The sequence below is a fragment of the Oncorhynchus gorbuscha genome, linkage group LG13 (genome assembly GCF_021184085.1).
Source record: "Oncorhynchus gorbuscha isolate QuinsamMale2020 ecotype Even-year linkage group LG13, OgorEven_v1.0, whole genome shotgun sequence".
Lineage (NCBI taxonomy): Eukaryota > Metazoa > Chordata > Actinopteri > Salmoniformes > Salmonidae > Oncorhynchus > Oncorhynchus gorbuscha.
The window spans coordinates 72,153,571-72,167,493 of NC_060185.1; the positions used below are offsets into that span (position 1 = coordinate 72,153,571).

General features: G+C 39.6%; 1 protein-coding gene across 1 annotated transcript in view; it reads left to right on the forward strand.

The window, feature by feature from the left end:
* LOC123994107 (gamma-aminobutyric acid receptor subunit alpha-2-like) overlaps nucleotides 1–13,923 on the forward strand; it is a 72,695-nt gene that overhangs the window by 17,708 nt on the left and 41,064 nt on the right. Inside the window, exons 4-5 of the mRNA XM_046296615.1 lie at nucleotides 7,080–7,147; nucleotides 11,316–11,536. Of these exons, the coding sequence (XP_046152571.1) occupies nucleotides 7,080–7,147; nucleotides 11,316–11,536 (289 nt within the window). The remainder of the gene's footprint in view (nucleotides 1–7,079; nucleotides 7,148–11,315; nucleotides 11,537–13,923) is intronic.

Consider the following 13,923-nt stretch of genomic DNA (forward strand, 5'->3'; position numbering starts at 1 on the left):
ACCTTGCTAGTGTCAACAGAGATACAGTACTAGTAACCTGATACCATGCTAGTGTCAACAGAGATACAATACTAGTAACCTGATACCTTGCTAGTGTCAACAGAGATACAGTACTAGTAACCTGATACCTTGCTAGTGTCAACAGAGATACAGTACTAGTAACCTGATACCATGCTAGTGTCAACAGAGATACAATACTAGTAACCTGATACCTTGCTAGTGTCAACAGAGATACAGTACTAGTAACCTGATACATTGCTAGTGTCAGAGATATTAGTAACCTGATACCTTGCTACTGTCAACAGAGATACAGTACTAGTAACCTGATACTATGCTAGTGTCAACAGAGATACAGTACTAGTATCCTGATACCGTTCTAGTGTCAACAGAGATACAGCACTAGTAACCTGATACCTTGCTAGTGTCAACAGAGATACAGTACTAGTAACCTGATACCTTGCTCGTGTCAGAGATATTAGTAACCTGATACCATGCTAGTGTCAACAGAGATACAGTACTAGTAACCTGATACCATGCTAGTGTCAGAGATATTAGTAACCTGATACCATGCTAGTGTCAACAGAGATACAGTACTAGTAACCTGATACCATGCTAGTGTCAGAGATATTAGTAACCTGATACCATGCTAGTGTCAACAGAGATACAGTACTAGTAACCTGATACCTTGCTAGTGTCAGAGATATTAGTAACCTGATACCTTGCTACTGTCAACAGAGATACAGTACTAGTAACCTGATACATGCTACTGTCAACAGAGATACAAATCAAATCAAATCAAATTTATTTCATAGAGATACAGTACTATCAGCTGATATCATGCTACTGTCAACAGAATACAGTACTAAAACCTGACACCATGCTAGTGTCAACAGAGATACAGTACTAGTAAACTGATACTGCTACTGTCAACAGAGATACAGTACTAGTAACCTGACACCATGCTAGTGTCAACAGAGATACAGTACTAGTAACCTGATACATGCTACTGTCAACAGAGATACAGTACTAGTAACCTGACACCATGCTAAGATGTCAACAGAATGTACTAATAAATGATACCAGCATGTCAAAGAGATAAGTACTAGTAACCAGAACCATGAAACTAGTGTCAACAGAGATACAGTACTAGTAATGGACCTTGCTACTATCAGAGATATTAGTAACATGTCAGGCTACTGTCAACAGAGATACAGTACTAGTAACCTGGTCCTTGCTAGTGTCAACAGAGATACAGTACTAGTAACCTGATACCATGCTAGTGTCAACAGAGATACAGTACTAGTAACCTGACACCATGCTGTGTCAACAGAGATGGAGTACTAATAACCTGATACCTTGCCAGTGTTGCAACAGAGATACAGTACTAGTAACCTGATACCATGCTAGTGTCAACAGAGAACAGTACTAGTAACCTGACACCATGCTAGTGTCAACAGAGGACAGTACTAATAACCTGATCCTTGCTATGTCAGAGATACAGTACTGGGAACCTGATACCATGCTAGTGTCAACAGAGATACAGTACTGTAACCTGATACCATGCTAGTGTCAACAGAGATGGACTGGGGACAGTAACCTGACACCATGCTCAGTGTCAACAGAGGCATGGTTAACCTGATACCTTGCTAGGTCAACAGAGATACAGTACTAGTAACCTGATACCATGCTAGTGTCAACAGAGATACAGTACTAGTAACCTGATTTGCTACTATCAGAGATATTAGAACATGATACCATGCTACTGTCAACAGATAAACAAACTACCCTAGTAACCTGATACATAAACTACTGCAGCATAAATACTGGAACATGATACAGGAGTGTCAACAGAGATACAGTACAGGAGACACTGTGGCCCCATCCGAGGAGTAACCCCACCCACTTTGCCATCAGAGATACAGCCCCCATACCATGCTAGAGGGAAATCTTCAACCAGTAACTTACCATCCTGAGACAATCAGAGATATTAGCCCACAAAGATCTCCATGCTACGGTCAACAGAGATACAGTGGGGGTAACCTGACAGGCCGCTACAACAGTGAATCAACCCTGACACCAGGTACTATCCCCCCAGGGATATTAGTAACCTGAGCAAGCCAGTGACTACCCCCGTCAACAGGGTTAGAGGCAGAGAATCCCAGTGGATACCATGCTAACCGGTCAGGCAGAGATACAGCAAGTAACGGATACCATGCTACTATCAGAGATATTAGTAACCTTCCCATCCTGGTGTCAACAGACTACTAGTAACCTGATACCATGCTACTATCAGAGATATTAGTAACATGATACCATGCTAGTGTCAACAGAGATACAGTACTAGTAACCTGATACCATGCTAGTGTCAACAGAGATACAGTACTAGTAACCTGATACCTTGCTACTATCAGAGATATTAGTAACATGATACCATGCTACTGTCAACAGAACCTGATACCTTGCTACTATCAGAGATATAGTAACCTGATACCATGCTAGTGTCAACAGAGATACAGTACTAGTAACCTGATACCTTGCTACTATCAGAGATATTAGTAACCTGATACCATGCTAGTGTCAACAGAGATACAGTACTAGTAACCTGATACCTTGCTACTATCAGAGATATTAGTAACATGATACCATGCTACTGTCAACAGAGATACAGTACTAGTAACCTGATACCTTGCTACTATCAGAGATATTAGTAACCTGACACCATGCTACTATCAGAGATATTAGTAACCTGACACCATGCTACTGTCAACAGAGATACAGTACTAGTAACCTGATACCATGCTAGTGTCAACAGAGATACAGTACTAGTAACCTGATACCATGCTAGTGTCAACAGAGATACAGTACTAGTAACCTGATACCTTGCTACTATCAGAGATATTAGTAACCTGATACCTTGCTACTATCAGAGATATTAGTAACCTGATACCATGCTACTGTCAACAGAGATACAGTACTAGTAACCTGAATAGTTCTGGTAATATTGTCTTTAAAAACTCTACTGCGACATCCATGTTTTTCTTTGTGTCATTTGTTCATAAATAAAATTGACCACAAAGGGTTCATATTTTCACAGTTTAGCTCCAAAATTTCACTGTGCCAATCCAAGATCTTTAAGGGGGACACATTCTGATGGGGAAGTGTTGTGTGATGGAACACCGGCCCTCAGGCGTCATCACGGACATTGGTTGATGTATCAGACGTCTCATTGTTGACCATGTAATTAACTATGTATGGGGCTAGTGGCTAGCTACACCCAGGAGTCATCTCTCACCCCCTGGACACCTCACCGTGTGTGTGTTACGTTCCCCAGTTTCTGTGTTGTGGGTTTGTTTGTATGTATGTGTTTCAGGATAGCTTCCTGAAGCCCAAAGCAGCTGATTGGTCGACCCCATCGATAATTGGAGCTCTGACCCCGCCCCCTCATCAAAGGATACAGCTGTCTTCAATTAAAGACTCCTTCTGCATTTTTACAAGCCAGTGTTCCTTTGTTAGGAGGGGGAGCTTCTTGGTATGTCCTGTGTTGGTTGTTGCTCAAATAGAGCTCCTTTGATGTCCTGTGTTGGTTTTTGCTCAGACAGGTTTTTGTAAAGTATTTTGTAACCGGTCCTGCTGAGGTATGTTTTTGTCACAAGGACTGTGTTTTGATTATTTAAATGGATTACTTACGTTAGTAATTATTTTTTGTTCCCAGGGGGGACAGGGAAGACACCTTGGGAGTGCTTAGGCAAGAGGACTGTGGGCATGCATATACCCGTAGTATGTACTTTGTCTATGCACACTAGGTAAGACCTGGACGGATCACCCCCTGTATTTTTGTTAGCACGCCAGGTGGCGTTAAGAATAGATAAGTAGTGGGTAGGTAGGTAATGTAGTAGAGGGGCTCTTTAACTTGAACTTTCTTTGCTTTGGTTCCATCCAGACCCTTTTTTCCAAAATTACCGTGTGAAGGAATAAATTCCCTCTTAATTGTAAAATTCTCTGGCTCAGTCATCCTTACCCACACCTACAGTCACATACCTCTTTCACTCCACGGGGAGTTGAGTGTAGCATGGTGTTGCGTTCCCTCCTCCCAGAGGTGTGCGTAACTGTGTGTGTGTGTGTGTGTGTGTTCTAGCCTTTAACAAGCTAATAAAAAGCCAAACACTGTCTGCAGAAATCTTCACATAATGATCATGCTGCCTTCTAGAGGAAGGTTGAGCTGAAGGTGAATGAGTCTCTAGGTGTGATGTTAAACAACACAGAACATGAGGAATCAATGGGGTGGATTAGTGGCAGCTGACCTGGAAAAAGAAAAGAAAAACAGTTACGATCAAATGTTATATTTAGAAGCATTGAGATGTGGAATTGTAGGGCCAAATACTGTAGTTATTGCTTGAAGTGTAGTGTCTTGTGAGTTGCTACTACTACTGCTAATACTAGAGACTGGGCCTCCCACAGGATCTGGTGTCATTTTACATTTAAACAGATATTCAAGAGTCCATTAGCCCAGAACAGCATCAGCCATATGGTGATAGTCTTTGGTGTCGGGGAAAGGCCTGGATGGCAGTATGTGGTACAGTAGCACTGACATACTTTCTCTATGGGGAAAAATGTCTTCTTGCCTAGAGGTACGGAATCATCCGTAGACTCCTGTAACCCAAAATTGAGTGGCTTATGAAGAAAATATTAATTGATGCTTAAGCTGCATTTGTTTTGCCATCTGTTTGACAGACGTTGGATGCCAGAGAGTCTTTTAACTTGTATTTGAAAGAAAGAACTGAATATTTTCATGATGCAGATTAATAGTGTCTGCCTTTCTTTAGAAAGTGCATTACATTTTCCCCACAGAATTTCTCCAAGAGTTCTCTTTGCTTTGTTTCCATGTTTTCTTGAAATGTATTGTAACCACTAGCCGAAACAACGTCACTACTAATCGCTAAAACAGAAGCTGTGTGGGTGAGCTGTTTTTGAAGACTACCCAATCCAGCAGGAGAATAGCCTGCAAACCTGCCCCTTTAATTATCTGGGTTTCCAGTCTGATTATTTAACCAGGGCTAGCTGCTCACTGGTCCGTACGAGGGTCAGGAGCACACAACCCCACCCCCTCACATATGCACCTAGGGAATCGCCTGAATTCCTGACACTCCTAACTAATGATTTGTATCCTCTGTCAACACAGTATTGTGGAACGATTCATGTCATTAAGAGCAGCGATATTGGAGGATATCTAAAGTTTACCTTCCAGGCAGGTCATATACATGCTTCCTAGTTCATTTAGTTGTACTTAATATAGAGTTAAAGAAGGTTGGGTATGATTGTCAACCTTTTTCTCTTAATTCAACCCTGTTCTACATTAATTGAAAGAACAATATCTCACTTTAGATGCTATTTTTGTATTCAACTATAAATAGTGCACGCATCTTCAGTTTGGGGGTTTACTATTGTCGTTTAGTTAGACAATTGACAGCTCTAAATCACATAAATGACAAGCTATAAGTAAACATGACTAAACCACTCGCTTTGGTCCGTCTGAGCTGAAGAAGTGAACCTGCACTACATGGTACGATAAATAAAGTGGCCTCACATCTTCGGGATTCAAATGCACTCAGGATTCTTTTCTATGTAATAAACAAGTGATTTGTCCCCAAGGGACGCTCCTTTGTACTTGGGCTATGCATTATTTGCATCGTTTGTACGTAACACTGTAATTGTTTTGTTTTTTCACGATTCGGTTTAATGTTCCATCGAATATGAACATGCAGCACGTCTGCTGTTGTGTCCACTGTTATGGGTGATGGTCTGGTTCTATGGAGTTCTTGACCGTAGGTATGACCATAGAATCATAGAGCAGTATATTATAGGATCTCTATCCACAGGATAAACATGGTATCACCGCATCGTAAAGGCTTCACATTAAAACAGTGCATTAAGACGAGGTACATTGGGGTCACTGGTGTCATATTTCAGATTTCTACTCCTCCGATTGTATTTATTCATTTATTGTGTGTCTGCACGTGTCTGGTTTACACATGCAAACACCTACTTTATAATGCAATCCAGTGTATGTATTGTTACATTTATTGCACACATTTCCCACCGATCCGCCTGTTCCTCTCAATATGCACGACTTCATAAATAACTAAGCATATCCATTACATGTCTGGATGCATTTTGTCAGAAGATGCAGTGAACAGGGAGTGGTGAGCGCACTGGGCCTGTTTTGCCTCGCCTAGACACCTTGTATGAGAGCACTCACGTTATTTTTAGGCCAATGAGAAGCTCTTTAGAATACACGTGAGTTACTGTGTGTGTGTGTGTGTGTGTGTGCGTGCGTGCGTGCGTGCGTGCGTGTGTGTGTGTGTGAGTTAATGTGTGTGCAGCAGAGAGTGGATAACATAGTCGTAAAGTCTGAAAGCTTTTTAAAGAAATTACCCAAGCATGTTAGAGATTAACTTCATGAAAGAGGAACTCAGGAGAGAAAGAGAAATGTGTGTACTGTTTTCACTCGCTCTGAATAAAGGTAGGCCTGATAGGATGATGTTACAGGCAGGCCTGATAGGATGGTGTTACAGGCAGGCCTGATAGGATGGTGTTACAGGCAGGCCTGATAGGATGGTGTTACAGGTAGGCCTGATAGGATGGTGTTACAGGCAGGCCTGATAGGATGGTGTTACAGGCAGGCCTGATAGGATGGTGTTACGGGCAGGCCTGATAGGATGGTGTTACAGGCAGGCCTGATAGGATGGTGCTACAGGCAGGCCTGATTGGATGGTGTTACAGGCAGGCCTGATAGGATGGTGTTACAGGCAGGCCTGATAGGATGGTGTTACAGGCAGGCCTGATAGGATGGTGTTACAGGTAGGCCTGATAGGATGGTGTTACAGGTAGGCCTGATAGGATGGTGTTACAGGCAGGCCTGATAGGATGGTGTTGTTAGGAGTAAAAGTCTAAGTGATATTTTATTGCACGGCAGGGAAATACCACTCAAAAGATGAGCTACAGTTCTTCTTAGATCTGTAATAATAGTATTTTTTCCAGCCTTTGTTTGTTCTATATTAATTAGATTTTATGTTTTTCAGATCGTATAACAGAGGTGAATACAAATGTCTACGTCACCAGCTTTGGCCCAGTTTCAGATACAGACATGGTGAGACCACATTCTAATCTTACGAGTACCTTGTTCCCAAACTGAGCTGTGCTGGGCTGGCCTGGTTACACATTCATCATAGAAAGTAAACGTGTAATGTGTTCAAGATTTAAAAAGGCTTCTAAAGATTGTCATTTCCACTTAACAAAAATGTTCATTAATTATAATCTGGATTATTTTCCTGCTATGAGAAACTTTTACATTTAAAATAGCGTATCTGTATGTAGGGGAAATCAGTTTTATCTGAATCATTGTACCACTATTCAGAAGTCTCTGCAACTGATAACCATGAAAACTCAATTGTGATAAACAAGATAGGAGGGTAAAGGACCAAATTGTGTGATTAGTTTCTGTAGTGTTTTACAATTGAAACGGGGAGTAAATAGCCTAAACCATTCTTACAACAGGATAATATGGTACTACACAGAACTTTGGTGGAACTACGCACTTAGTTTAAATACTACACAACAACACAGAATAAACAAATCATGATTTTGTCATTCCAGGTGTTTTGTTTACCGCTTCATTGCAAAACCTTGGCACCATTTTCCTTTTTGTCACTTATTTGGACCACTTAGTCTTGGTCGTATTCATTGGGGCACACCATCTCTGGATAAGAGCGTCTGCTGAAATGACTTAAATGTAAATGTAAATGTAAATATCAAAACGTTTTGCAACTGAAAATAAAAAGGAGCGTTTCTTATTAAACATGTTCCGTTTGCCCATTCCTGTTTCGGTATGTTTTCTTCAGTTTGATGCCAAATGAATGGGACCGGTGTTTGTGTTCGTTCCAAGCAGCTTAGCTTGGCCCCAGTGAAGTGTCAAAGCCCCAGTAACCCTGACTCCTTAAGATTTGGTCTATATTCCCATTGTGTCTCTACCTTAGTTACAATGTTTTACTCTTTTTCATCCTGACTGCTATTTTACTGTCCGGCCTCCGTTTGGTACAGCAACATATATATATATATATATATATATATATATATATATATATATATATATATATATATATATATATATATATATATATATATATATATATATATATATATATGATTCTCCTATCATTCCCTTCTTTTAATGTTTTCTTCGTTTTTTTTCAAGGGCAGAAATGTCTGTAAATGTTTCTTTCCTGGAGCTCATCCCCATGCATTTTTGTCCCCTCATGACAAACACATTGACATATTTTAGGGTGAAAATACACTTTGGGGATGAAATTTCATTTCCTTATGTTAGAAAATACATTTTACCCAGACAAATATGATTATCCATGCTCTGAATCATTCAGTTGGGTCTTTCTCTAACATATCATTAACATTAAATCTAGAAAGTCTGATTTTGTAACCTAACCAGTTGGCAGGATTCCCGTAACAACATTTTGAGGATTTAATATTTTGTGGTTGTCATCTTCAAAGTTGTTTCTGCGGACTGCTTAAGGCAACATTTGCATGACACAAAATGTATTACATGTAAAAGGCTTTGAAAATAGAAAAGCTTGGTGAAGGCAGATGCTTGTTTTTGTGAGAAATCTTAGAAAAAATAACGAATTTCAAGTTCATATGAAAAGCGTATACAAAAATGTCATGTCTCAAAATCGATATACTTCTTACCTCTATATTGTTTTATGTCCTGTGGATTTAAGAGGAAAGATGACAAATTTAATGGAAAAGTGAGCCTGTCAGGTAGCCTTAATTCAGAGATGCAATTTTCCTGAATTTTTACCACTTTTTTTCTTTGGCCTCCATTGATTTAGTCACCCTAAATTGGGGCACCCTAAAGCTCCAATAACCTTTAAACATATTATGATATAGTCATGGAGTTTTGACCATTGCTTTTCTTAGAGGAGTATCTACACAAGTAACATATTTTAACCATTGGTCAAAATATGTGTTTTTGATTAGACTCTCTCTCCCTCTTCCTTCGACAGTTTTGTCTTATGAATGATTGAAGATCTACTCTTTATTCAACTCACTACTTAATTTATATCGGGCTTGTTTTTGAAATAAAGCACACACCCTTTAAAACGACAATATTCAGAGCAAGCCATTCTGTAAAGGAACATTATGGTTCCGCTGCTAATGATGAAACATTTATGATGTTTGAAATGCAATGCAGAATTCAAAAGCTCATTAATGGAATAGCAAAATATACATTACGCACAACTATTAAGTATTCACTAGGCGAGTGTCCCATATCATGGCAAGGAGCAATAATGTAAGATGTGTACAATGATCTTGATGCAGCCATGACTTAAAATCCTAGGGAGACTAACTGTATTCTTATTTATTAACATTTGTGCTTAGCATTTATACAATAAGGATTTGTACATGGTTGTTGGTAGCTGGGATATATGAACGATAACTCAACATAGTAGGGAATTCCAAAAGATTGTCCAGTGGACTACACAAGCTGCATGTAAAATATATAAAGCACATAATACATTATCTGTTGTTGCCATCAAATTGCTAGTGGTTAAAGTTAGAATGATGAATTAACCATTTGCATCGCCCATATGGTCTCATAAGATGTAATATACTGGACCTCACACCTAAGGCCTATACTGTATTTTTTTCCCAGCTCAATGATTTTGAACACACCAAAACACATACCTCTTCCAATACCGTTTGCCCTGGAGCCCTTAACAAGCCAGGTATCCTCTTGAGGGCAGGATTTGGAGACGGACAGATTAGATTCCTGGGATATGATGATCTATGACAGGATAGTGTGGCATGTAAACATCTTATCCTATTTACTGTTGCTTTTGCAGTCGGAACAGGCTGTTTGGCATTTCATGGGTGTTGTGTGATGTTTTCATTTGATTGTCAAATAAATCAGTTCAAAAAGTAGACTACCTGCGTAGTTCGATCCACCAGAATCATTTAGCCTACTATAATTTACTACTGGCAACTTTCACCCCTAATTTAGACAAGTCTCTGCTTACAATTTCTGACATTTGCTTGTCAACTATAGTTTGATTCATGCAGCTTCTCTTCTGTCATAACTTGTTGCCCCAGAAGACTAAATAATGTAGTGCTCACCAGAATAATATCTTACATCGATAGACTGAATGCATTAGTAATCTAGTTAACACTGGTGAAGTTATCTGTTTTGTTTAGGGGCCGTGGGGGAAAAACGCAACAGTGGAAAGATTGGTCCTGTGCAAAATGTCCAAAATATCATCAGTTTGACCAGTTTTAAGGAAATGAAAAGCTGAGAAAACGATAACACATTTCTTGATAAGACATCAAGTCATCTTCGTGCATATTTTATGTGGTTGAAAAACTGCCTTTTTGCATAACAGTGTCAAAGAGAACACATTACACAAACATTCACATTTTCTCAAGAGATGCTGAAAGAAAGAAATAATATGTTCCCAAGACAAAATTAACATTTGTTGTATAATTTCACTGCAAGAAATGCATAATTCTGCAGGAGTTAATATTAGATAAAGCTACATGTGAGAGATTATAGGCCTACAGCAGGTGTCCATATTTCAATTACTATTCCATTTAACCCATACACTTAAATTAGGAATATTCTGTTTATTCATGGATACAGGGACACTCATGAGTGGAATATCAAATGTGCATGTAAACCGCTTATCCCAGATAAGACCTTAAGCGGGATATGAGCTACTATCCGGAACAATGTGCACATGTAAACCTGGTCAGTGGAGTCGGAGAGGCGTACACTAAGACCAGGGACCTCACCTTGTAGAGGCTGCTCCACTCTGAAATAAATCACCAGGAGAAAAAACATCCAGTGTGGATAAATGGCAGGCCCAAGTGCATGCAGGAGGCGCAGTGAGTCAGTAATGGATGTTATATGGGATGCACAGCCTGGAGTGGAAGGGAGAGAGGATGCCATCCACCTTGGTTTACTACCACAGGATATCTTCAAAGCCTCTCGCTAGGCGCTGCTTGTGTTGTTTATCTGCTTCATATAAAAAAATATATATAGTAGGGATAGCACGGTATCGTTAGAAGTGTCACTTTATTTAAAAATGAAGGAGCAGGTATTCCATATTCACAGTGCAGAAATATTACGTTTGCTATGTTTATGCAGAGATTCATTTATGGTGGCATTGTCTGTACCTGTGATATTCATTTGTGAAATTCATCTGTGTGATTGTTGTCGATTGTAGCCACAATGTTATTTCTTCCCACAGGAATACACCATAGACGTGTTCTTCCGGCAAAGCTGGAAAGACGAGAGGTTAAAATTCGACGGGCCCATGAACATACTGCGGCTGAACAACTTGATGGCCAGTAAAATATGGACGCCAGACACGTTCTTCCACAATGGGAAGAAGTCAGTGGCTCACAACATGACCATGCCCAATAAACTACTGAGGATTCAAGACGATGGCACCCTGCTTTACACCATGAGGCAAATACACAGGGTCACTGGGTTGCCAGGGAAAATCCAGTTTAATGAAATGTTATTAACGTAGCAGGTTTAGCTTGTGTTCTTTCAAGTAAAAGCCTTGTCTTGTGGGAGTCAGAACGGCTCATAGGAGCCTATCTCCTGTTTCTGTAGCGTGAGGCAGCTTGATGTACAAGTACACCCCCTGGACAGGACGCTAGTCTGTCTCAGGGCCTTACAATTAACATGGAACAGTAAAATACAGGAGTACCAGTCTCCCCAATGTCACCTCAACCCAAACACATCTCATTACATCTCAGTTATAGATCATTTATTGTATTTTTACATTTATTTAACTAGGCAAGTCAGTTAAGAACAAATTCTTATTTCCAATGTTAACTGCCTTGTTCAGGGGCAGAATGACAGATTTTTACCTTGTCTGCTCAGTGTCGTGTCTTTGGCTATGCCGGATTAAGTGATATGACATGCTATTCTATAAAATCCTTTTTCTGTAATTAATATGACCTGATTAAGCTAATCATGTAAATGTAATTAACTAGAGAGTCGGGGCACCACGAAAGAGTGTTTATAGAGCTGTTATCTTCCGAATAAACTCTGAAAGACCTAGTAATATTTTACATCAATAGCAGTCAATATTAATCAGTCAATATATTTCAGTCTCATCTGAAAGTTGTAAATTCTTGGTTATCTGCACGAACAAGTTGAATCAGCAATACAAAAGTGGCTAACAAGTTGAATCAGCAATACAAAATTGGGTTTAATTACAGTATTTATTTACTAAATACCTAACTAATCACACAGAATTACATATACACAGAATGAATCATACTTTGATTACAAATTATGTCATAAAGGAAAACATCCTTAGTGGGCAGAACAGATTTGACAGCTGGTTACACAAATAACGGGGGTTGGGTTTGAGTGAAAGAGCGGAAAGACTTGAGGAACAAAGGGAGAAGCTATGTCTCTATCGGGCCGTAGGCAGCTACTCTATCATAAATACAGAATCTTATGCATTCTAAATTACCGCCCATTTGGAAAAGGAAAATGCAATAAATATTTACTCTGAGCTGCGCTTCAATAGGTTGGTGGTAGATGGAAGGCTGTGTTGCCCAACAGAGTCCTTTGAAGAGTGTCTCTGGTGGTGAACAGGATACTTATATAGTGGAGGGAGAGAACGGTGTGTTTCATAGTTTATAACCCATGTCTCTTCACAGGGCAGGCCACTGATTGAGCAGAGCTCTAACTTTATGAAAACCCAAATCTCTCATTTGGAAGCTAAAATTACATTGAATCTTTTCACAAATAGTGTCATATTTAAACATTTAAATTGCACAACAATTCCATGTGAATTTGATAACTTGAATGTGTAGACTTTCCCAGATACAGTTTGTCGTCCTGTCATCAGTCATAATGTCTCAGATGACAACCGAACTGACATCATATTCATTAAGTACCAACACATTTTCAACTGGTTCTATTACCAAAACATGGTTCCTTTCCCCCCACTTATTTGATGTTCCCAGACTCTCTATGTTCAACAAAGGCTATTCAAGAGTCACTCAGAGTCAGAGGGAAGGGAGAAAGGTATTTATGGGGGGGGTTATAAACCTTACCCACAGGCCAACGTCATGACATCAGGGATTTGATCTTGCAGCCTTTCAGTTACTAGTCAAACGCTCTAACTACTAGGCTACCTGCCACCCCACATTCTACACATTGTGCCATGAGGCTGAGAGAAAATGTTGCTGATTTAAAGCTAATTTCCTGAAATTCTCCACATATTGCCATGGGGCAGGGAGAAAAATGTGCAGTTTTATAGCTCATCTATAGGTACACATTTTGCGATGAGCCTGAGAGAGGGTTGAAAATGCGCTAGTGGCTTTATTGCAAGATTTTACTCACTCAGTGCCAAAATTTTAACAAGCAAGTGCTTTCAGAATACAGAAGAAAAATATTGCCCAATCAGAGGCCATTTTGAATTGAATCACTTAGGAAAAGGCATTGTCAGGTTCTTTAGGTGGTTAGAGCGTTGGACTAGTAACTGAAAGGTTGCAAGATCGAACCCCCCGAGCTGACAAGGTAAAAAAGAAAAACTGTCATTCTGCCCCTGAACAAGGCATTTAACCCACTGTTCATAGGCCATCATTGAAAATAAGAATTTGTTCTTAACTCACTTGCCTAGTTAAATAAAGTTAAACATAATAATATAATAATAATAATACATTTGGCAGGAATGGAAATAGACTCAGAGCATCTTCACTGCACAAAGTGCAATATATTTCAGAAATTGCCCACGATAATCTGGGATGCTCATTGTGCCCTATAAGCATTTGTATCCCTTTGGTTTCCATCAACTCTGGTCCTGCTTAATTATTGATTTAACCTTA